This window comes from Muscardinus avellanarius (genome assembly GCF_963383645.1).
Source record: "Muscardinus avellanarius genome assembly, chromosome: 4".
Taxonomy (NCBI): domain Eukaryota; kingdom Metazoa; phylum Chordata; class Mammalia; order Rodentia; family Gliridae; genus Muscardinus; species Muscardinus avellanarius.
In genome coordinates, this window is record NC_137789.1 from 69,735,496 (window position 1) to 69,760,863 (window position 25,368).

At 38.2% G+C, this 25,368-nt stretch overlaps 1 protein-coding gene across 1 annotated transcript in view; it reads left to right on the top strand.

Annotated features, from left to right (window-relative positions):
• CPA6 (carboxypeptidase A6) overlaps nucleotides 1-25,368 on the top strand; it is a gene marked incomplete at its 3' end in the record, with an annotated part of 380,639 nt that overhangs the window by 299,622 nt on the left and 55,649 nt on the right. Inside the window, exons 7-8 of the mRNA XM_080695007.1 lie at nucleotides 24,584-24,694; nucleotides 25,201-25,291. Coding sequence (XP_080551133.1) covers nucleotides 24,584-24,694; nucleotides 25,201-25,291 — 202 coding nt within the window. The remainder of the gene's footprint in view (nucleotides 1-24,583; nucleotides 24,695-25,200; nucleotides 25,292-25,368) is intronic.

A 25,368-nucleotide genomic window follows, 5' to 3' on the forward strand; every position in this document is an offset into this window, starting at 1 on the left:
CTGTTGTTTAGTGTGCTGACGGAGCTGTAGTGGACTCGGTGAATTTGCTGCTGCTGCTGCTGCCGCTGGCAATATGCCACTGCTGCCACACCCTCGGCCGTGTTGCTGGCGTATTTCTTCTCTGGTTTTCAGATTCGCCCTGAGTCCCTGCAGGGTGTGCTGAGTCCAGCCCCTGGGAGCTTTAGGCGCTCCCTGCGCCAAAAAATCTGCCGAATTCCACTCAGCTGATCCACAGCGGCTCACCTTTACTCACTGTCTGCCACTCCTCTCTGGAGCCTGGTGGGCTGTTGACTGGGTTGGTCTGAAGCCGTCTGGTAAACTTGCCCCTGCTGCCGGCAGTAAGGCGCTGCTGCTACGTCCTCGGCCGTGAGGCCGGCATATCTCCTCTTAGGTTCTGAGCTCCATTCTGAGTCCCCCTCCTTTCTGGAGCCTGGTGCTGCAAGGAAAGATGGCGCCCTCGCCACTCCGCACCACAACTCTGGCTGCAGCACTGCAGTCTGGTTTCTTTCTGGTGTCTCATTTTTACAGCCCTCTTTTTCTCTGTCCCTTGTGTTTACATTTTTTGTTTCTCTGCTGGTGGTATTTTATGGCTATAAAAGGCACTGATTTTGTGGTAATAGAGATTGGTTGTTAGCAGGGCTCGTAAGCACCGCTTTTCTCAGTCGCCATCTTCCCGGAAGTCGTACACACTTTCATTTTAGTTGGAAAATCCCCTTTTTGTCATCCATTTTTATAAAAATGCCATGTAGGTGTTTCATTATTTTTTTAACAATTTTTTTAATTGAACATAAATAGTATACATTTAAACTATATTTGGTGCCCTCTTCCCCCCACCCCCGTTTTCCCTTCCCCCCTCCCACCAATGGTTGTCCAGGTTAAACATGTCTTATTCATAATTTTACACATGTTCAGGTGTAGACCCTCATTAATCAAGGTCGGCCTTCCTCCTCTCCTATCTTACCATTCAAACTTAGCTAGTATTTCCCCTCCAATATCTGGAGTCCCACTGGTATCCTTTGTGTTTCCTAGTTTGGGCATATTAGAGGAAACATATGTACCTTCTCCTTCTGTGCTTGGCTGATCTCACTTAACATAATGTTCTCCAGGGATTTCCATCTTCTTGCAAATGATATAATTTTGTTCTTCTTTATGGCTGAATAGAATTCCATTGTGTGTATTTCCCACAGTTTTGCTATTCATTCTTCTGTTGATGGTGATCTGGGTTGGTTCCATATTTTGGCTATTACAAATTGTGCTGCTATGAACATAAGTATGCATATGTTGCTGTATTTCTCTGAATTCAACCCCTTTGGAAGGATACTCAGGAGTGGAATAGCTGGATCATATGGTGGATCTATTCCCACCTTTCTTAGGAATCTCCACACAGATCTCCATAGTGGCTGAACTAGTTTGCATTCCCACCAACAGTGTAAAAGAGTTCCTCTTTCCCCACATCCTCTCCAGCATTTGTTGTTATTTGATTTCTTTATGCTTGCCACTCTGACTGGGGTTAGATGGAATCTCAGTGTAGTTTTGATTTGCATCTCCCTGATGGCCAGTGATGAAGAACATCTTTTCATGTATCTATTAGCCCTTTGTATCTCTTCTTTTGTGAAGTGTCTATTTAGTTCATTTGCCCATTTCTTGATTGGGTTGTTTGTTTTGCTAGTGTAGAGTCTTTTGAGCTCTTTGTATATTCTGGATATTAGGCCCCTATAGAATGGCGACTGGTAAAGATCCTTTCCCATTCTGTAGGATTCCTAATTAGGTTATTGATAGTTTCCTTTGATGAGAAGAAAATTTTAGTTTGATGTTATGCCACTTGTTTATTCTTGCTTTAATTTCCTGAACTTTGGAGGTTTTGTTGAGAAAGTTACTGCCTGTGCCAATATGTTGTAGCGTTGAACCTATGTTCTCCTCAAATAACTTCATAGTCTCAGGTTTAATTTCTAAGTATTTGATCCATCTTGAGTTGATTCCTGTGCATGGTGAGATATAGGGGTTTAGATTTATCTTTTTACAAATGGTTAGCCAGTTCTCCCAGCACCACTTGTTGAAAAGGCTGTCTTTTCTCCAGCATATGTGTTTGGCCCCTTTGTCAAAGATTAATTGACTAAAGATGTGTGGGTTTGTTTCTGTATCTTCTATTCTAATCCACTGGTCAGTATATCTGTTTTTGTGCCAGTACCATGCTGTTTTTACTACTATTGCTTTATAGTATAGTTTGAAGTCTGGGATTGTAATGCCTCCTGTGTGTTTCTTGTTATTGAGAATTGCTTTGGCTATTCTAGGTCTTTTCTTTCTCCATATGAAGTTCATGATTGATTTTTCTAGGTCTCTGAAGAATGTCACTGGTATTTTAATGGGAATTGCATTGAACCTATAGATCAGTTTGGGCAGAATGGCCATTTTATGATATTTATTCTGCCTATCCATGAGCACAGGAGATCTTTCCATCTTCCAAGGTCTTCTTCAATTTCTTTCTTTAATGTTTTATAGTTTTTGTTGTAGAGGTCTTTTACATCTTGGTTTACGTTTATTCCTAGGTATTTTATTGGTTTTGAGGTTATAGTGAATGGAATTGTTGTTTTTGTTTCTTTCATTGTGGAATCGTTGTTGGCATAAAGAAAAGCCACTGATTTCTTTAGGTTGATTTTGTAACCTGTGACTTTGCTGAATTTGTCAATCAGTTCCAGAAGTCTTTTGGTTGAGTGCTTTGGGTCTTCCAGATAAAGGATCATGTCATCTGCAAATAAGGATAATTTTAATTCCTCTCTTCCTATGTGAATTCCTTTGATTTCCTTCTCTTGTCTGATTGCTGCAGCGAGAGTCTCAAGGACTATATTTAAAAGGTGTGGTGATAGTGGGCATCCTTGTCTTGTTCCTGACTGTAGCAGAAATTCTTGCAGTTTTTCTGCATTCAATATAATGTTGGCTTTGGGTTTGCAGTATATTGCCTTAATGATGTTGAAGTACATTCCTTCTATTCCAATTTTCTGCAGTGGTTTTAACATAAATGGGTGTTGGATTTTGTCGAATGCTTTTTCAGCATCTATTGCTATGATGATGTGGTTTTTGTTCTTGGTTCTATTTATGTGGTGAATAACATGTATTGGTTTGCGTATGTTGAACCAGCCTTGTTTTTCTGGGATGAATCCGACTTGGTCATGATGTATTATTCTCTTGATATAGTTTTGAATGCGTATAGCTAGTATTTTGTTTAGAATTTTTGCATCTATGTTCATTAAGGATATTGGTCTGTAGTTTTCCTTTCTTGAGGTGTCTTTGTTTGGTTTGGGGATTAATGTGATACTGGCCTTATAGAAGGAATTTGGAAGAGTTCTATCTCTTTCAATTTCCCGGAACATGTTGTGAAGTATTGGTATTAGTTGTTCACTGAAGGTTTTGTAGAATTCAGCTGGGAACCCATCTGGGCCTGGGCTTTTCTTTGGTGGAAGAATTTTTATTGCCATTTCTATTTCTTTGGTTGTTATTGGTTGGTTTAGGCTTGCTATGTCCTCTTGGTTGAGTGTAGGAAGGTTAACTGTGTTTAGAAATCTATCAATTTCTTCCAGGTTTTCAAGTCTATTGGAGTATAAATTTTTAAAGTAGTTTCTGATAATCTTTTGAATTTCTTCACTATCTGTGGTGATATCTCCTTTTTCATTTCTAATTTTGATCATTTGAGTTGATTCTCTTTTTCTTTTGGTTAGGTTGGCCAGGGGTTTATCAATTCTACTAATCTTTTCAAAGAACCAACTTTGTGTTTTATTGATTCTTTGAATTGTTCTTTTGTTCTCTATTTCATTTATTTCTGCTCTAATTTTGATGATTTCTTGCCTTCTGCTGGGTTTGGGAATAGACTGTTGCAGAATTTCTAGATCCTTTAGTTGTGTCATTAGGTTCTTTACTTGGTGGTTCTCCGTCCTTTTTATGTGGACACTCAATGCAATAAACTTTCCTCTTAGTACTGCCTTCATGGTGTCCCATAGATTTTGGTAGGTTGTGCCTCTGTTTTCGTTTGATTCCATAAATTTATTTATTTCTTCCCTAATTTCTGCTCTTACCCATTCGTCATTCAATAGTGTATCATTCATTCTCCATGAATTTGAATACTTTCTTTCGAGTTTCCTGTTGTTGATTTCTACTTTTATTCCATTGTGGTCTGAAAAGATGCAAGGAATTATATTACATTTTTTGAATTTGCTGGTATTTTCTTTGTGTTCCAGGATGTGATCTATTTTGGAGAAGGTTCCATGGGCTGCTGAGAAGAAAGTGTATTCTGTAGTTCCTGGTTGAAATACTCTGAAAATGTCTATTAGGTCCATTTGGTTTATGGTTTCCTTTAGTTCTAGAGCATCTTTACTCATCTTTTGCCTTGAAGATCGATCCAGTGGTGTGAGAGGCGTTTTAAAGTCTCCCAGAATTATTGTATTTGGGTCTACTTGGGATCTTATGTCCAGAAGGGTTTGATTTACAAATGTAGTTGCCCCCACATTTGGGGCATAAATATTTACTATCATTATATCTTCTTGGTGTATTGTTCCTTTTAATAAAAGGAAGTGCCCTGATTTGTCTCTTTTGATGTGTTTTAGTTTAAAGTCTGTTTTGTTGGATATCAGGGTTGCTACCCCTGCTCTTTTTTGGTCACTGGTGGCATGGTATATCTTTTTCCATCCTTTCACGTTCAGCCTGTGAATGTCTTTGGCTGTGAGGTGAGTTTCTTGCAGACAGCATATATTTGGATTATGTTTCCTAAACCACATTGCCAGTCTATGTCTTTTGATTGGTGAGTTAAGTCCTTTGACATTAAGAGATATTATTGAAATATGATTTTTGTTTTCTGCCATTTTGTGTTCTGTCTATTCTTGGGTGGTTTGGTCTTTCTTCTTTACTTAAATGGCCCACTTATTAACTTCCTCTCTTCTCTGACTTTGAAGTCTGCTACTTTTTTCTTCCTTATGTTTTATTTCTTTAAGAATTTTCTCTAGTGTTGGCTTTGAATTCATGAATTTTTTGAGATTCTGTTTATCCTGAAAGACTTTGGTTTCACCATTGATCTTGAATAGTAGTTTTGCTGGATAGATGAGCCTTGGTTGGAAGTTATTTTCTTCCAGGGTCTGAATCACGTCATACCAGTCTCTCCTAGCATTCCTGACCTGGGTTGTATAGTCTGGGGTGATTCTTATTGTTTTGCCTCTATATGTCACCTGTCCTTTTGTTCTCACTGCTTTTAAGATTCCTTCCTTAGCCTCTATGTTGGTCAATTTGGTTATTATGTGGCGTGGAGTGGTTTTTCTTTGGTCCTGTCTCAGTGGAGTTCTGTATGCCTCCTGGACTTGAAGGTTCAAGTCTCTTTCCATATTTGGAAAATTATCTGAGATTATTTCCTTGAAGATATTACAGATGCCCTTGGTCTGTACCTCTATCCCTTCCTCAATGTCTATTATCCGTAAATTAGGACGCTTCATATTATCCCATAATTGCTGGATGTTTAGGTTTTGTTGCTGTAAAGATTTCTGTATATCGCTGACTGTGTTTTCTGTTTGGGATGTACTGTCTTCTAATATTGATATTCTGTTTTCCATTTCATCTAATCTTCCAGAATTTCTTTCTATTGCTGTCTTCATTTTACTTATTGCCTCTTTCATTTCATTCCAGACCTCTTTCTGATTCTTTTTTAGTGTTTATAATTCGCCTTTAACCACCTCTATACTTGTTTTAAATCCTTTCATCATATTGTACATCAAGATTCTGAACTCCCCTTCTTGCATTTATAGTAGGTCAGTATTCATGATTTCTGCTGTCTCTTCATAATTCCTGGTTCTCATATTTATAGCATTCTCTGCCCTGTTTTTCTGATTTCTACCCATCGTTCGTGAGTATTATGCTTAGTCTAATCTTAATATTAGGAGATTAGGGGTATCGGCAAGTCAGCAGAGCCTTTCCAGTGTTGAGGGTGAGTGATGTGGGAGGAGCTGGGGTGATTGGTAAAGGAGTCAGATTAGGTAGAGGATATGTTTAGATTGAGAAAGACTTTAAGTATGATAAGGTAGTATCTTGCTAGGAATGAGAGAGAGTTAACTAGTAGGACTCTTGTCATTAGTAGAGTAAGTATGGATATAAGAAATACTTTGAGTATTAAACCAGGAGGTATATTATGGGGAAAAGTTTTGGGGGGAAAAGTATGTAGGTTAGTGTGGGAAGGTTTGTAAATAGGGGTGATGGAAGGAGCAGACAAACATTAAAAAAAAAAATTCCACACAAGATACCAAGACTATTGTGTAATCCAAGAAAAAGAAAGGAAAAACCAATCAAAGGAGGAGAATGAAAAAAGGAGGGAAAGAGGAAGAAAGAGGATAAAAGAACTAGAATAAAATAGAAGGAACTAGCCGCTGTGTGAAATCAGAAAATAAGGTAAACTATCCAATATATATATATATATATATATATATATATATATATATATATATATATATATACACACACACACACACACACACACACACACAAGTTAAAGTAAAAGAAGTGTGGGTTATGAGAAAAAAAAAAAACAGCAATAACCATATCAAAACAAAAGCACTATAAAAGCAAAATAAAACAAAACATACACATTAAAAGTAAAACAAACAGTCCTACTTATTTACGCATATGGGGTCAGGTCCATGTAATATGTGCGTATCTGATTGCTTTGGTAGCTTTCAGAATATAATCCAATGTCTCTTAGTTTTCTTTGTACTCTATTTTTATCTTCTTAGGTCACTCTGGGTGTTTGGACACCTTTCTCTCCTTTAACTGCTTTAGGTTTATGTGTCCGGATGTCTGGTTTCACTGTTATTTGATTCTGTACAATTCACAGGTTCTGCGAAATTCCAACCTGTAGTCAGCACCTCTGCACTCACCACCCTAGACTCCTGCCTGTGCTTCCCTACAGCAGGGGTGGAGGATGACCAAAGTATAATTGGAACCTCCCCCTGAGGTCCTGTGCAGATATTGTGGCCCGATGGATTTTCCTGTGTCTCTGGAAATTCCAGCTGGGCTAGCCGGTGTGATCCAAAGATGTACCCTGGGCAAATGGATGCTGGTTCCTGGATGCCCACACTTACTGCCAGAGCTCTGCCTATTCCGAGAGTGCAGGCTGGGTGCGCTGCTATTACTGGACCCAGGTGTGAGTGGATGCAGCTGCCTATTGCTGCTGGTATGCTCTTCCAAGGTGTATTGAGCTGTGTTCTCACTTAGAACTAAGCGTCTGGCTACCAGGCAGGTGGGAACACCCAGCGGTGGGCCAGGGGTGCAGGATAGGTGCTCACGGGTCCAGGTGCACAGGCAGTTCGCGGTGTCCAGCAATGGTCTCTGCCTCCCGCAGGACGCAGAAGCTGGGGGTGCCCCAAGGAGATTTCCGGGTCACACAGGGCTTTCGCAGCCTGGAAGGCAGGCTCTGGCAAGGTGGCGGGGGCTAGACACACATGCAAGCTCCGATTTAGGGGTGGCAGTGGCACAGGCACTGACTACTAGCAGGGGACCGTGGCACAGACAAGGTGCGAGAGGAGAGTGCTGTGTTCTGAGGCTTGGGCCAGTGCTGGGGGGTTGGGGCTGGGGCGCACGCTGGGACCCGTACTTTCCCTGGGCGGACTCAGGTACCTGGCGTCCTTGGTTCAGGCTTCCGTGGAGGTCTCTGAGCTGTTGTGATCCAGTCGCTGGTGACACACAGAGTTCTGACGTGGGTGCTGCTCGCTGCTTAAAGTGAGGTCCTAAGTCCATTTTCAGTCCCGGATTATCTTGCCGCGACAAGCAGCCCGCCGATGGGCGTTCCGATTGTATCTGCAGCAGGTCTGGTGTCCGATCTTTGTTTTTCTTCTTCTTCTTCAAGTTCAGGGTTCTGCCAAGGTACCTGGATCTGTTTTGGTTCCTGGTATGTATTTATTTTGTTGATTAAGACACTGCTTTCTAAGTATTGTTTCATTATTAAACAAAAAGAAACACAGCTACACACTGTCTTGTCTGTGTGTCATAAGATGCAGGCCAGGCATGGTGGCACACACTTGTAATCCCAGCATTCGGGGGAGGTGGAAACCTGGGGATCATGGTTCATGGACAGCCCTAGCTACTTAGTGAGGCCCTTCACAACTCAGTGAGACCCTGTTTCAAAAATTAAAGACTAAAAAATAGCACTGGAGGTGTAGCTCAGAGGTGCAATGCCCCTGGGTTCAATCCCTAGTACAGAGAGGGGGGGGGAAGATGCAGTGACCATCCACTGGCTGACTTTGAGAGAAGTGACAAAATGGGTCACACATCTTTATGCGCATCTGCTGTTTCTTTTTTATTTTTTATTGGTGCATTATATTCATACATCATATTGGGGTAAAAAACTTGTGTGGACATACATGTACACATCATCCATTTAGCCCCTACCCAATTCCCACCCCATTCCCTCCCCATCCCTCCTTCCCTTGCTTGGCTTAGTGGTTGACTTTGTTATGTTTAAGTACATAGTGTGTTTTAGAGAATTTCCTTCTTCCCCCCTCCCATCCCCTCATTTGGGTTGTCATGTTTGCTCCTCTATAGGATTTCTCCTATATAGTAGATCTTAAAATGACACAAAAGTGGTCTTGGCTTTTTCTTATGAGTAAATGCAACTAATCATTATTAGGCTATCATGTTGCAAAATTTATAGAATGAGAAATAGTATTACTTAGGAAAAATAATAGACATACATATAATATAATTTCTTCCTAGTAAAATAAAACATCTTAAAATGTATCTTTTATTAGAAAAGGTAAATTAATATACAACATTTTTTCAGTTTTCACCTGCCCCCATTAGATTAATTTCTCTGAGTGGTTCTGTATATAAGTTAACTAAGTATAAAAATAATTCGAATTTACAAGAGCAGCCTGTGATTTTCAGTTCTTGGTCCTTCATTCACAGAACCTATGGTTCATGTTGCTTTCAAACTATTATCTAGTTGGACATTTTTTATTTAATGATTATCTTAAATTGTGACATCAAATGTTTTTATTAATTAAGCAACACACACATATAGTGTTACTTCCCTAGAAACTCCCTTGATTTAATGAATTCTCTGATATTAAATTTTAAATATCCCCTTTATACTAAGATGTACCCACTTTGGTTCCAAAACATTTTTTGTTCTACATAATTTTACTTCAGTCTAATCTGGATGAGAACATTTTTCTGCTTGATGGTATCTTGCCCCTTCCTTTGTTCTGAGCTATGCCATGCTTAGTTTTTCCAAGTGTGCTCTTCATTGAACATGTGGTTATTATTTTTAGCTCCTACACAGTGATTCTAGTAGAAAGACAAAAATAGAAGAAATCCTAAAAGCTAACATTTTTAAAGTCGATATCACCAGTCTTCAAAAAGATGACCCAATGATCCAGGTGTTATGGAGCGCTAAGAAAGGAACACCCAACTAAATCCAGTGATAGTGAATAGGAAAGAAACTCTCCTGCATAGTATTGTCACGCCACTCAAAAACTTTAGTGATAGCAACATATATCTTTGATTTTATCTGATGAATTCTGATTTATGATATGCATTTATTTAGGGGGAAGCAAAAGTAGTCTTGGTAGGTAGTGAATACCAAATAGATTCACTCTCTGTCTTTAGCTAACACCCAACATTTAATTTTCTTGGAAGAAGATAATAGTCAAGTTTTTCTTTTATATCATTTAATTTAAAATCAAAATCAGTTTTGATGACGCATTTGTCAATATACTGAAGTAAGGTGACTGCAGTTCCTAGGGATTACCACACTGAGGCGTGCGGTGCACTGTTTTGTGACGTTTTCAGATCAGGACTAATGTCTTCCTCATAAGTAACAACAGTAGTCAAGAAATTAAACTCATGGAGTACAGATGCAACCTGATTAGCAGGCATCTCCTTCATTCTGCATATGGGTATCGTGTATTAATTGCTAAACAGAGTTCTACACATTAGAAGAAAAGAACACCCCTACATTCAGATGCTAGAATAATAAGCAAAAGACACATGGGCATATTTTTTCTAGAAACCCCTACCTAAACCATAAAAAAGAAATGATCTGTGTCCTATTATTTAAATCATTCAAGCAAGACGGTCTCTCAATCATCCTGTTCAGTATTTAACAGTCATCGCATCATGATCACTCTTGCTTTTTCTGTCCAGATGGAGAATAGCTGCAATTCTTAGAGAGTTATAAAAAAATCACAAATATAGCATATGCAATACAATGACACTCTGCTTATTTGTCAGAGGAAGAACACATTCTGGCAAGTCTTGGAAATTAAATCCATTCCAGAATAGAGTACTAGGGGAACAGCTTCTTTGATTAATATATTATTTAGAAATGAAGATCTTTAAAATTGTATTAACAGCCTCAAAATACATAAAGCAAAAAATTGCTAAGATATAAGAAAAAGCCATAAAATCTAAGTAACAACAGAAGTTTTTTTTTGTTTTTCACAATATTGGGGATGGAACCCAGTGGCATTCAACCTCTGAGCGATACCCCCTGCCCTAATTTTTATTCTTTATTTTGAAACAGGGTCTCACTGAGTTGCAAAGGACCTCACTAAGTAGCTGAGGCTGTCTGTGAACCTCGGTCTGCCTGTCTCATCCTCCCAAATGCTGGGATTACAAGCGTGTGCTGCCACACCTGGCACAAGAGAAGTTTTTATCAGGACTCCCAATGATTAAAATAGCAGGCAATTTTTTAGGAAAAATATAGGTGACATAAACAACATAATAAACTTAATCTAATATTAACACATAAATACGCAGAGACACAATCTATACTTAATAATAAGAGATTGCACATTGTTTTCATGCACAACTGAAACATTCACAAAAATTGATTATATATGGGGCCACAAAGCGAGACTTAGCGAATCAGAAAGAATCTACATCATATAGACCATATTTTCTAATTCTTAATGCAGTTTTTAGAAATTATTTTTTAAAAATCCTTTGAAAACTCATGTTTGAAAACAAAAACATTTGTAAATAACTCATGATTTAAGTAAGTCAAGGAATTTTTTCAATATTTATAACTGAATGGTGAAACATAGAGAATGTAACTACAGTAGTACTAAAAGGGAATTATAATGGAGCAGGTTTTGTTTGGTGTGTGTGTGTGTGTGTGTGTATGTGTGTGTGTGTGTCTAAGTATTGAACTCGGGGAGCGCTAACACTAAGCTATATCCCCCATTCTTTTACTTATTTTTAATTTTGAGACAGGGTATTGCTATGTTGTCCAGATTAAGGTTAGCCTTAAATTTATGATCCTCCTGTCTGTCTCAACCTACCTACAAGTAAGAATTACAGGTGTACTTCACAGCACCCAGCAGGGAATTTATACTTTGAAGTGAACATATTAAAACAGAAAAATATTTCCAAATCAGTGAGCCAAGCTTTCAACTCAAGAAATTAGAAAAGGAGCAAAAAAGGCTGGGCATGGTGGCACACACTTGTAATCCCTGTGCTTGGGAGGTGGAGACAGGAGGATCCCACAGGTTCGAAGCCAGCCGCGCTAGTTTAAGAGACCCTGTTTCCAAATAAAAATATAAAATAGGTTTGGGAGTGTAGCCCAGAGGTAGAAGGGTTTCCAGGAACCCCAGTACCACCAAAAAAAGGAGGGGGACAAAAAAGTTAACAAAGAAATAAAGAGCAGAAAATAATGGAATAGAAAGGAAAGATATAGCTCTCCCATTGTATTTTTCTTTTATATTTAATGAGTTTCTCCTTTAGGCCTAAATAGTTTGAGAGCCAAAATCTACCCTTCAGGGAACTAATCATTTATAAATATAAATATATTTTTTCATGGTACTGGGGATTTAACCCAAGGGCATTCTACCTCTAACCTATATCACCAGCCATTATTATTATTATTATTATTATTATTATTATTATTATTTTATTATTTGAAATAGGGTCTCACTAGTTGCTGAGGCTGTCCTCTAACCTGCAATCCTCCTGTCTTAGCCTCCCAAGTACTGGGATTACAGACAGGTGCCACACATCCAGCTTCAAATATATTGTAAAATGCTCCCCGAATCACAATTGTTTTATAACCCTAATGCCAAAACCATTCAAGGACAAAATAAGAAAGGAAAGCATAGGCTTATATCATATTGCATTATAGATATAAGTACTAGCAACCTGAATAGAATACAGAAAATAAATTGACAGGTTATAACCCAATGGGTGTATCCTAGAAATACAAGATGGTTTAAAAACAGAAAATTATTATTGAAATTCATCATAACAACAACTAAATCATTATGTCCATACATGAAGAAGAGTAATTTGTTAAAATGCAACATGTTAAAGATTAAAAAAAAAAAAAAAAGCCGGGCGTGGTGGCGCACGCTTGTAATCCCTGCTCTTGGGAGGCTGAGACAGGAGGATCGCACAGGTTCGAAGCCAGCCTCAGCTACATAGTGAGGCTCTCAGCAACTTAGTGAGACCCTGTTTCCAAAATAAAAAATATAAATGGGTCTGGGAGTATAGCCCGGAGGTAGAAAGCCTCTGCATTCCACCCCCAGTACCACCAAAAAAAAAAAAGTAAAAAAAAAAAAACCCAAGGGTAAATGAGAATGTCATTAATCCAATTGACCTTGGTTTCAAAATTAATGTCAGAGTCAAGTACTGTGGCGCATGCCTGTACTCCCAGTACTAAGGAGACTGAGACAGGAGGATCGCAGGTTCAAAACCAGCCTTAGTAATAGACTCTACAATTTAGGGAGATCTTGTTTCAAAAAAATAAAAAAATGGGCTGGAGGTATAACTCGGGATAAAATGCCCCTGGGTTTAATCCCTAGCACACATGTACACACACACACACACACACACACACACACACGCACACACGCACACACGCACACACACATGCACATACACACACACATTAATGTGAAGAGAGAAGGGTTAAAAAAAGACAAGATAATATTTTTATGTGGATCATACTGAAAATGACATACATTCATATATTCAGACTGTGTTTGGTACCCTCTTCCTCCCCCAACTTCTTCCCCCCTCCCAACAATGAGTATCCAGGTTGACCATGCTACATTCATACTTTTACACATATTTGGATGTAGCTCCTCCATTAACCAACCTCAGCCTTCTTCCTCTCCTCTCCTTCCATTCTAGCTTTGCTGATGTTTCCCCTCCATTATCTGGAGTCCCTCTGGTATTCTTAATACTCCCTAGTTTGGGCATATTAGAAGAACCATATGTCCCTTCTCTTTCTGTGCTTGGCTGAACTCACTTAACATAATGTTCTCCAAGTCTTTCCATCTTCTTGCAAATGACATGATTTTGTTCTTCTTTATGGCTGAGTAGAATTCCATTGTGTATATTTTCCATAATCTTGCAATCCATTCATCTGTTGATAGAGACCTAGGCTGGTTCCATATTTTGGCTCTTACGAATTGTGCTGCTATGAACATAGGTATGCATATGTTACTGTAGGTCTCTGATTTCAACCCCTTTGGAAAGATACCCAGGAGTGGTAAAGCCAGATCATATTCCCAATTTTCTAAGAAATCTCTACACAGATCTCCATAGTGGCTGAACTAGTTTGCATTTCCACCAACAGTGTAAAAGAGTTCCTCTTTCCCCACATCCTCACCAGCATTTGTTGTTATCTGATTTCTTTATGCTTGACACTCTGATTGGGGTTAGATGGAATCTCAGCATAGTTCTACCACTATACCACACTGAACACACCCAATCTCATCTGATCACAGAAGCTAAGCAGGGTCAGACCTGGTTAGTACTTGGATGGGAAATAAGATAATTTTTAACTAGAGCAACACTAATAGATACATTCTACCAGAATCATCAGATGCTGTATAAACTGTGGTGTGAATTTGTTGAATGAATATAGACCCAAGTGCATTAGAGAATTCGACCCACAAATATAAACTTGTTACTTGACAGAGGTAGTATGTTAAAGCCCTCTGATTTATTATAGATGGAAGTATTTTCTGATTTAATAAAAATGGCAACAGTAAAGCTAAGGGCATGTAAATCCATAACAAGTCTATTACTAGAACTACGTTATAAAAAAACTTTCATAAATGACTAGGAGAAATGTTCAAGAATGTTCATTGCAATGTAACAGTGAAACATCAAATACAACCTAACTGTTCAACAAAATAAGGTACCAATTTGCTGTATATTTACCTCTATTGAAATATAATTTAGCAGTTATAATGAATAAACTTTCAACTCAATAAATATCAAATGTGTATTGGGCAAAAGGCAGAATGAAGATTAACACATCATTATCTCATCATACAATTTTATATGATATTCATAAATCTATATATGTAGCAAAACATACACTCCTACATGAGAACAATAATATCAAATTTAAGAGTCAGGTGTGATGACACACGCTTGTAATCCCAACATTTGGGAGGCTGAGACAGGAGGATCATGGTTTGTGGACAACCTCAGCTACTTAGTGAGGCCCTTTGCAACTCAGTGAGAACCTGTTTCAAAATAAAGAATAAAAAATAGGTCTAAGGGTGCAACTCGAGGTAGAATGCCCCTGGGTTCCATCCCCAGGACTGAAAAAAAAATTAAGATAAGATCTTGATGGAGAAAAATATAATGGGATCAAGGAGTAAAAAAAGAGTACCTTTAGTTTTATCTATAATGTACCAATTTTAAATATATTTTTATTAGCACATCTATATATGTTGGTAGGTGCATAGGCATAATATTCTTTCCTACTTTTTTTTTTTTTTTTTTTTTTTTGCAGGTCTGGGGATGGAACCCAGGGGCATTCGACCTCTAAGCTACACACCCTGCCCTATTTTTTATTCTTTATTTTGAAACAGGGTCTCACTGAGTTGCAGAGGGCCTCACTAAGTAGCTGAAGCTGTCCGCGAACCACAATCCTCCAGTCTCAGCTTCCAGAATGCTGGGATTACAAGCATGCGCCACCACACTCAGCTCTTCCCCACTTTTTATCTGTTTGCTTAAACTTTATTATGGAATTTATTCTTGACATGCAAGTCTGGTTTAACATACAATACACAATCAGTGTGATATATTAACAGGCTGAAGGATAAAAACATGATCTCTCGATTGACAAAAATCATTTGAGAAAGTTCAGTATCTTTTCTTGATTAAAAAATAAAAACAAGGCCGGGTGTGGTGGCACACGCTTGTAATCCCTGTGCTTGGGAGGCAGAGACAGGAGAATTGCGCAGGTTTGAAGCCAGCCAAACTGGCTTAAGAGACCCTGTTTTCAAATAAAATAAAAAACTATAAAATGGGTCTTGGAGTGTAGCCTGGAGGTAGAAGGGTTTCTAGGAACCCCAGTACCACCAAATAAATAATCAATAAATAAAAACCAGTTTGGGTGTAGAAGGAAAGTTCCTCAATATACTAAAAGCCATTTATGAAAACCCCACATATAACATCATAATCAACAGGGAACCGCTGAAAAAGCTTTTCACTAAGATCTAATACAAAATAGGGATGCCCATTCTTACCATTTCTATTCAACATAGTACTGAAAGCACTAGAAAGCAATCAGATAGGAAAAAAAAAATAAAAACTATCCTAATTTGAAAAGAAACACTAAAAATATTTCTATTTGTAAATGACATAATTCTATATGCAGAATATCCCTAAACATTCTTGATACATACAACAACCTCTAAAATTAATGAACTCAGTAGAGTAGCAAGATATAAAATCAACAAATAAAAAATCAGCAATCTATACACAACCTAGATTTTTAAAAATTGAAAAAAAAAATCCCATTTACAGTAGCATCAAAAGAATAGGAACAAATTTAACCAAAGAAGTTGAAACATTTTTATATGAAACTATAAAATATTGATGAAAGAAATTGAAGAAGATATAAATGGAAAGATAGCCTATGCTTATGTATCAGGAGGTTTAATATTGGTAAAATATCCATACTATACAAAATAATATAAAGATTCAACACTTCCCTATCATAATTCCAAAGACATACTGCAGAGAAAATTTTTTAAATCCCAAGATTCATATGGAATAACAAAACAACCTAATAGCCAAAGCAAACTGAGAAAGAAAAACAAACTTGGAAGCATCACACTTTGTGATTTAAAATTACATTATAAAGCTCTAGTAGGTTAAACAGTATCCTACTGGAATAAAAACAGTAACATATGTCAATTAATAGAACAAAATAGTTCAAAATTAAATCCAATCTAATTTTTCACAAAGGCATCAAAAAGTCAAAATGGGGAGAGTATAATCTCTTCAATAATTGGTGGTGGGATATCTGATTTCCAAATGTAAATGAATAAAACTGGACCTTTATACCATATGCAAAAATTAACTCAAAATAGATTTTAAAAAAACTAAGTATAAGACCTGAAACAATAAAAAAAAAAACTCTTAGAAAAGAACATAGGGAAAAAGCTCCCAAGCCTTGACATTTTGATATCACACCAAAAGCCCAGGCTATAAAGGCAAAAAGAAATAGGTTTACATCAAAGTAAAAACTTACTGCATAGCAAGGAAAACAGTCAACAAAATAAACAGGTAACCTATGGACAGGGGAAATAAATGTATAAATGACCTATCTGATAATGGGTTAATATCCAAAATTTATAAAGAACTCTTATAATAGTAAGAAATCAAATAGCCTGATTTTTCTTAATGGACAACAAACCTAAATGGACATATCTCCAAAGAAGAAAGTAAAAGGGCCAACATGTATATTAAAAGGGTACTTGACTAATAATCAGGAAAATGCAAATTAAACCAAATAATATAATACCTCACACCTGTTCCAATTGCTGTACTCAAAAAGGAAAAAAAAAAAAAATAGCCAGCACTAGGGCGCATGCCCGTAATCGCAGCTACATGGAAGCTGAAACAGGAGGATTGCAAGTGTGAGGCCAGCCTGGGCAACTTAGCAAAATGCTGTCTCAAATTTTTTAAAGGGTCTGGGGATGTAGCTCACTGGTAGAACACCACTGGGTTCAATCCCCAGTACACACACACACACACACACACACACACACACACACACACACACAGAGTAGCGAGATAATAACAAACGTTAGCTAAAGTGCAGAGAAAAGGGAAGTACCCTGTTGGTCCCTAGTAGACTCTTGGTGGGAATATAGACTGTTACAGCCACTATGGAGAATATTCTGACTTTTTTATATTTATTTTATACATTTATGAGTGCATTATAGTTTCACTTCTTAATGTAGTTCGTGACACACATGCACACACTCCCCACTCCCTCCCCTTCCCCATACAGGATATTGAGATTGGCATTGGTATTCTCACACATGCACATAATTTCAATGGAAGTGTTTTCTTCATTAATTTTCCCTCTCTCCTCCCTCCCCTAGATGAAGGTTCTTAAATTAAAAATAAGCCATGCATGGTGACGCACACCTGCAATCCCAATACTTAGGAAATTGAGACAGGAGAATTGTAGGTTCAAGGCCAACCTCCAACTTAGCTAGACCCTGTTTCAAAATAAATAAATAAAAAGGAATTGGGAGCCAGGTGTGGTGGTGCACACTTGTAATCCCAGCATTTGGGAGGATGAGACAGGAGGATCGTGGTTTCAGGAAAACCTCAGCTACTTAGTGAGGCCCTTTGGAACTCAGTGAGATCCTGTTTCAAAATAATAAGAAAAAAATAGGGCTGGGGTGTAGCTCAGATATAGAATGCCCCTGGATCCCTTCCCCAGTACTGTAAGTAAATAAATAAATAAATAAATAGGAATTTGGGTGTAGCTCAGAGGTAGAATGTTTCTGGTTTCAACCACCAGTGTTAAAAAGAAAAAAGTAACACTAGAACTACCACATGACCAAACAATCCCTCTTCAAAGTATATACCCAAAAGAGATTAAATCAACAATACCTCACAAAGATATCTGCATTCCCATGTTCATTCACAATAGCCAAGATATGAGAACAACATTATTGTCTGTGAAAGGATGAATAAAAAAATAAAATATTTTAAAAATATGGAATCTTAAAGAGATGGAAATCCTAACATTTGACACAACATAGTAAAGACTGGAGAACATTATGCTAAGTGAAATAATCTAAACAAAGGAAGAAAAAGATTGCATGATGTCACTGATATGTGGACTCTTTAAAAATAGTATTTAAGGAAAAGCGGGGCTTAAGAGCCCCGATAACAACCAATCTCCATTACCACAAAATCAGCGCCTTTCATTGCCAGAAAACACCATCACCAGAGAAACAAAAAATCACCAGGCTCCAGAGAGGAAGGGGACTCAGAACGGAGCTCAAGGGACAGAGAAGATATGCTGGCCTCATGCCCAAGGACACGGCAGCAGCGCCTTACTGCCGGCGGCAGCGGCAAGTTCACTGGATGGCTACAGCAAGCCAAGGTAAGCTGCTACGGAACAGCCAGGTGGGATTTTTTGGTGCAGGGAGCATTTAAAGCTCCCAGTGGCTGAGCTTAGCACACACTGCAGGGACTCAGAGCGGAGCTCAAAACCAGAGAAAAAATACGCCAGCCTCACGGCCGAGGGCATGGCAGCGGCACCATATTGCCACCGGTGGCAAGAGCAGTGAATTCACCGAGTCCACTACAGCTCCATCTGCACACTCAAAAACAGTGAGTCAAATTGCGGCCCCTAGAAGAGAAATCCCAGTACAGCACTCCCAGGGACTTGACCCAGTGGGGGAGTGGCGGTGGCAGAGATATCACACCATAGGAGAATGCCCAACCTGGCACCCCCCATAGTCTAAAGCAGCCTCTATCGACTGCCTGGGTTGGAGACTCTGTGATACAACCCAGTAAAGGAGTAGTGAGGTCTGAGATACCACAGACTCGAGATCCAGAACACCTTAAGTGAAGTCGTAGTGACCCAAAGGAAGAACTCAGAGAAGGCACAAACTTCCGAAATCATGGGAAAAAGGAATAACACTGGAGCAATAAATGCCCACAACCTCACAACATCAGAACCCGATAAAACAGAAAATCAGAGATTTCTAGAAGATCAAATCAGGAAAATAACTGTAGAAATAATAGAGGTGCTTCGAAAAGAACTCAGAGAGAGCCAAAAAGAGATAAAGGATGCAATTAATGAAGTAAAGGCCTCGATTCAAAGCACAAACAACCAATTAGACCACATGGAGAACAGAATCTCGCTCTTAGAAGATGATCATTCCAAAAATGAACGCATAGTTTCTAATCTAGAAAAAAATATCAGACAGCAGGAATCTGACATTGAAGAAATATGGGCCCATTTTAAGAGAGCTAACCTAAGAATAATTGGAATAGAGGAGGGAAAAGAAGGTGAAACCAAAGGGATCAACAATCTCTTCAAGGAAGTAATAGCAGAAAATTTTCCAAACGTAGAGCAAGAGGTCGATACACAGGTCCAGGAAACTTATAGAACTCCCTTTAGACAGGATCGGAGAAGAGGATCCCCACGCCAGATAATTGTCAAAATGACCAATGTGGAAGCCAAACAGAGAATCTTAAAGGCAACAAAAACAAAGGGCCAAGTGACATTCAGAGGCAAACCAATTAGAATCACTCCAGACTTCCCAAACCAAGTCATGAGAGCCAGAAGGGCTTGGAGTAACACATTCCAAACTCTGAAAGAAAACAACTTCCAGCCAAAAATTTCCTACCCAGCAAAACTTTCTATCAAATTAGATGGAGAAATAAGAAACGTCCATGACAAACAGAAACTCAAGGAATTTATGTCTTCAAAACCACTATAGCCGGGCGTGGTGGCACACGCTTGTAATCCCCACGCTTGGGAGGTGGAGACAGGAGGATCGCGCTGGTTCGGAGCCAGCCGCGCACACTGGCTTAAGAGACTCTGTTTCCACATAAAAATGTTAAAAAATAGGTCTGGGAGTGTAGCCCGTGGGAGTGTATACCGTAGGTAGAAGGGCTTCCAGGAACCCCAGTACCACCACCCAAAAAAAAAAAAACAGCACTATAGAAAATACTCAAAGAGATTAACTACAAAGAAGAAATAGGTAACACACACCAGAACCAGAGAAACAAGATTTTCCATCCAACAGACAACTAAGATTAGTTATCTGTGGAGATTCATTATTTATGTTAGTCTTTTACCTATCTTTAAATTGTATTGTTTGCTTTTACTGTTGTTAATTTTTAGTATTTCTATTTGGAATATTAATATACCTTCAGATATAGTATTTGGAAATATTTTTATCCCATTCTATCAGTAACTTTTAACTCTGTTTACATTGTCTTTGGAGATACAATTATTTTTTTTTAGGGAGTTTGTATACTCTTCTGTTGCCTGTGCCATTGAAATCATATCCAAGAAATTGCTGCCAATTTCAATGTTGTGAGGTTTTATGACCCAGATTTTTTTCTAAAAGTTTATAATCTTAAGATTTATATTTAGGTCTTTTATCTATTTTGAGTTAATATTTGTATATGGGATTAGGTACGGGTCCAATTTTATTCTTTTTCATGTAGTTATTATTTTTCAACAATATTTAGTTAAAAGATTATTATTTCCCCCACCAAATGTTCGTGGAAACCTTGTCAAAAACAACTTGACAATATATGGAAGAATTTAGCTCTAGGCTTGTATTTAACTCCAATGGTTTATATATCTGCTTTTAGAACAGTACTACACTGTTTCAATTATTGTAGCTTTATATGGTTTGAAATCAGAAAATATATATCTTCTAGCTTTGTTCTTTTTCGAGATCGTTTTGGGTATCTAGAGTCCATATTCCATATTAGGATAGATTTTTTTTCTGAAAAATAAATATATAAATATATGATAGTTTCACCTAAAATAAAAAAAATTATCTGGTAAGAAAGAAAGCAAAAAGAAATATTGAAATGTTATCTTTAAGTTATCAAAAGCTTGGTATCAGACAAATGAAACTGTTATGTGAGATTATCATTTTTAATTTTGGATAAATTGCTATAATACTAGATATCAACCACTAATCCAAGCATGGGAAGGAGGGATGGGGAGGGAATGGGGTGGGGATCAGGTGGGGGCTGACTGGGCGATGTGTGCATGTATGTCTACAAAAGTTTGTATCCCACTATGATGTATGAATACGGTGCACCAATAAAAAAATTTTTTTTAAGTATTTAAAAAGATAGAGAAGATGGAGAATTAAGCAGTGATTATCAAGGTGGGCATAGGGGAGGAAAGGGGGATATACAGGTCAAAGGATACAGAATAGCAGACACAAACAAGTATAGAGATATAATATAAAGCATGAGACTATGGTTTAAAAAATTGTATTTTGAATTTTTATTCAATAAGTAGATGTAGTTGCTCTTGCCACACACAGAAAAGTAACTCTGTGAAATCAAAGATGTGTCTATTTGTCATACCATCCTATTGTAAACGTCAATATATACATTAAAATTTAAAAGGAAGTTAGAAATATTCTCTTAAATATGAAGCTCTGATCAGGGTGTGGTAGCTTTGATCAGAGGCCTGCTTGGAATACCAGTACTTGGAAGACTGAGACGGGAGTATTGCAGGTTTGAGGGCAGCCTCATCAACTTAGCAAGACCCTGTTCCAAAATAAAAAGGTGCTGGAGGTGTAGCCCAGAGGTAGAATGCTCCTGGGTTCAGTGGTTATAAAATAAATAAATTTGAAGGTCTGAAGACCACTTGCATTGAAAGAGGCAGCCTAAAATGAGATCATTTCTGTACATCTAGCAAGTCTGCCACATAGATATTAATATCACTTGTGCTTGAAAAAGGTAAGGTATCCCTAGTTTGGAATTAGAGGAGTAAGTGGCCCTGCCAAGTGCCAGGAAGGGGTAAAGAGAAATTACCCTAACCTTTCCCCACCACTTCTGCCACATTTTAAGGGAAGAATGTGGCTAGTCACAGAGAACTGCCTCTGTGCTGCCCAGCAGAAGATTCCTCCGAACATTGGGGAAACAAAATTCAAGGGTTTGTACAAAAGATCATTACTGGATATTTCCCTCCAGTTTGAGGCATTGGACAATAGAAACCCAGTAACTAGAAATGCTTATTCATAGAAGCTCCACTGAAACTAGTTGGCCAACAAATTATTACCGAACCTTTAAAAAGAGAACAATAAACCAGGCATGGTGGCACACCTTGTCATCCCAGTACTTGGGAGGATGAGAGAGGATGATTACAGGTTCAAGGCCAGCCTCAGCAATTTAGCAATGCCATCCACAACTTAGACCCTGTTGCAAAATTAAAAAAAAGAGGGGTAGGGTATGGCGCAGAGATAGAATGTTCCTGGGTTCAATCCCCAGTACCATAAAAGAAAGAGGAAGGAAGGAAGGAAGGAAGGAAGGAAGGAAGGAAGGAAGGGAGGGAGGGAGGGAGGGAGGAAGGGAGGGAGGAAGGGAGGGAGGAAGGAAGGAGAGAAAAAGAAGGAGGGAAGACAAGAAAGAGTTGTATTATTTATCAATCAGCTTAGGCCAATCTCATGGGTACTTAAATTATATGTAATGACACTAGTATTTAACTTAAGTTCTTGAATATACCCCTATATTCAATATGACTTATAGTGATAGTTTCTAATAAATTGTATTGTTATAGTCCTCTCTGTGAATAGAATTTTCACCATGTAAATCTAGAATACTGCTTATCATGGGTTCAGAGATTCTACTTAGATGTAAAAGAAAATTCAAATGTTAAGGGTTAAATTGGGAGAGGAGAGTGGGGAAGCACCATCAAAGAGGAAGAGCTTGGGTGATAAAATGAGTAAGTCCTAGAGATGTATCTGCTGCTCAGTATTGTGCCCATAACTAACAATACGTTATGGTCAGTCTATCTAAAGTTTTGTTAAGAGGGTATATTTTATGTTGAGTGTTCTTGCCATGCAAAAAATAACAAAGAGAATATGAGAACACCTTTGTAGATATTGGATACATTTAGGGCACAGGTTGTGGCTATGGTTTCACAAGATTATACTTATCAGCATATTCAACAGATTGTATACATTAAATAGGGCAACTTTTTGTATATCAGTCATACTTCAATAAAGTGGAGTTTTTTTAAATAGCTATTTTGAATTATGTCTTTAATCTGATAAAAACTCAATCTAAATGGGTATAAAATGGAAAATAAAATTCCATCACATACATTGTCCCCCAGTCCATCTTTACAGAGGCAACCACAGTTATAAATTTCCCGTGTGTTCCTCCAAGATATTCTACACACAGACAACTTGTATTAAAGGAACTTTTTAAAAAGTCGATTCCATACAAACAAATGTTATTCAAAATGTCTTTTTTTCAGGCCGGGCGTGGTGGCTCATGCTTGTAATCCCCGCGCTTGGGAGGCGGAGACAGGAGGATCGGGCAGGTTCGAAGCCAGCGCTAAGAGACCCTGTTTCCAAAAACATAAAATAGGTCTGGAAGTGAAGCCCAGAGGCAGAAGGGCTTCCAGGAACCCCAGTACCACACACAAAAAAAAAGTCTGTTTTTTTCAACATGATTTAGTACATCCTATGCTTTTCTCTTTGGGTCCAAATCTATCCTGTGGAATCTTCATACCTAAGATCAAGCATAATTTAAGTAAAACCCAGTCACAGTATAAGACTTCAGAGGAGCCACAATAAAAATGACAAAGATGTTATAGCCTCCATTAAAGTTTTTATTTAAAAAGTCAGGAGCAAAGAATAAAGTCTTTGTGCAGTAATTCCAAGGCTTGAGTTTGGTACCAATTTAACATAAACAACCAAGTGATATATAACTAGTCTATACTGTGATGTATCATATAAGGATACCAAGTAAACAGAGGTAATTATCTTGTGCATGTTTAAATGAAGTTTAAAGTGAACTAATTATAAGAAAGCATCTCTATCATCGTTACTTCATCATCAGCCTAAAACTTTAGTCAGATCTGAAATACTGAAAGAAGCTGCTTACTTAATCTGTTCTTACCAGCTTTGCTAAAATATTATTGATACTAAAGCATTTAATTCAGACAAAAGTATCAATAAAGAAGCTATGGTGTCAAGCCTGGTGTGGTAGTGCACATTTGTAATCCCAGTACTTGAGATGACAAACTGAAATAAGAGGATCACATTTCCTGCCCAGCCTCAGCAACATAGGGCCTCCACTACTTAGTGAGACCCTGTTTCAAAATAAAAAGAATAGCCAGGCATGGTGGCACACACTTTTAATGACAGTATTCGGGAGGCTGAGATAGGAGGATCACATGTTCAGAGCTAGCCTCCACAACTTATTGAGGCTCTCAGCAATCTAGTGAGACCCTGTTTCCAATTAAGAAATAAAAATTGGGCTGGGGGTATAGTTTGGAGGTTGAATACCTCTGGGTTCAATCCACAGTATCAAAAAATTTTTAAAAAGTAAAAAGAATAAAGAGGACTGGGGATGTAGCTTGGAGGTAGAATGCCCTTGGGTTCCATACACAGTACTCCGGGGGGGGGGGTGTGATGTCAAAGAGTATAGTTCATGGAAACTCATTATTTTTAACCCAATGTATTTCATATGAAATCCATGTATACAGAAGATTTATCACACTCATCCCCCCAAAAAAACTATATTTGGGTTCAATGCATAAGAAAAATGCTCTTTTGTCTTTTAGGCCCTTCTAACATATAGGAGTGACCCAGCCATGAGAAAGATGCTGAATCATCTCTACTTCTTTGTCATGCCTGTGTTGAATGTTGATGGATACCATTTTAGCTGGACATATGTAAGTCACTTCAGCTACCCAATAGAAAAGAGGACTGATATGTCATAGAAAACAATCATGGGACAGGAAGGTATCTTCCTGCCCACTAAGGGATTCTGGAGATGCAAAAGAGGCTTTCACTTCCTCCTCAATCAGAGAGCCAATCTTTACTTTGTTTTTACTTTTATATTTTGCTTTTGCATATGATTTATGTGAATAGACTTCCAGATAAATTGGGAAAATCATTGGTCTAGTCCAAACCATTCAATTTTGCCTTTGAAGGAATGAGGTTACAAGAAGGTGGGAGGCAAGGAGCTCATAGCAGAAACTGGAGCATGGACCCAGGTCTCCACTGAGAATCCCGTCTCTTTCCCCTCCCCAGGCTCAGCTAGTTTGTTTTCCAGTTTACAGAGGAACTCTCCTTTTCATTGATCAATCAAGCCCCCTTCATTGATTAAGCTACTAAAATGCATGTGAATAACCTTTCAAGTGATTTTCTCTTTGATTATTTTCTTAATTGTGTCTAGGATCGATTTTGGAGAAAAACAAGGTCAAGGAACTCAAGGTTTCACTGCCGTGGAGTTGATGCCAATCGTAACTGGAGAGTGAAATGGTGTGGTAAGTTTGAGATGAACTGGGACACAGAACCAAAGGTTCCCAGATACCACTCTACAAAATGATAGGCCTGGGCCGGG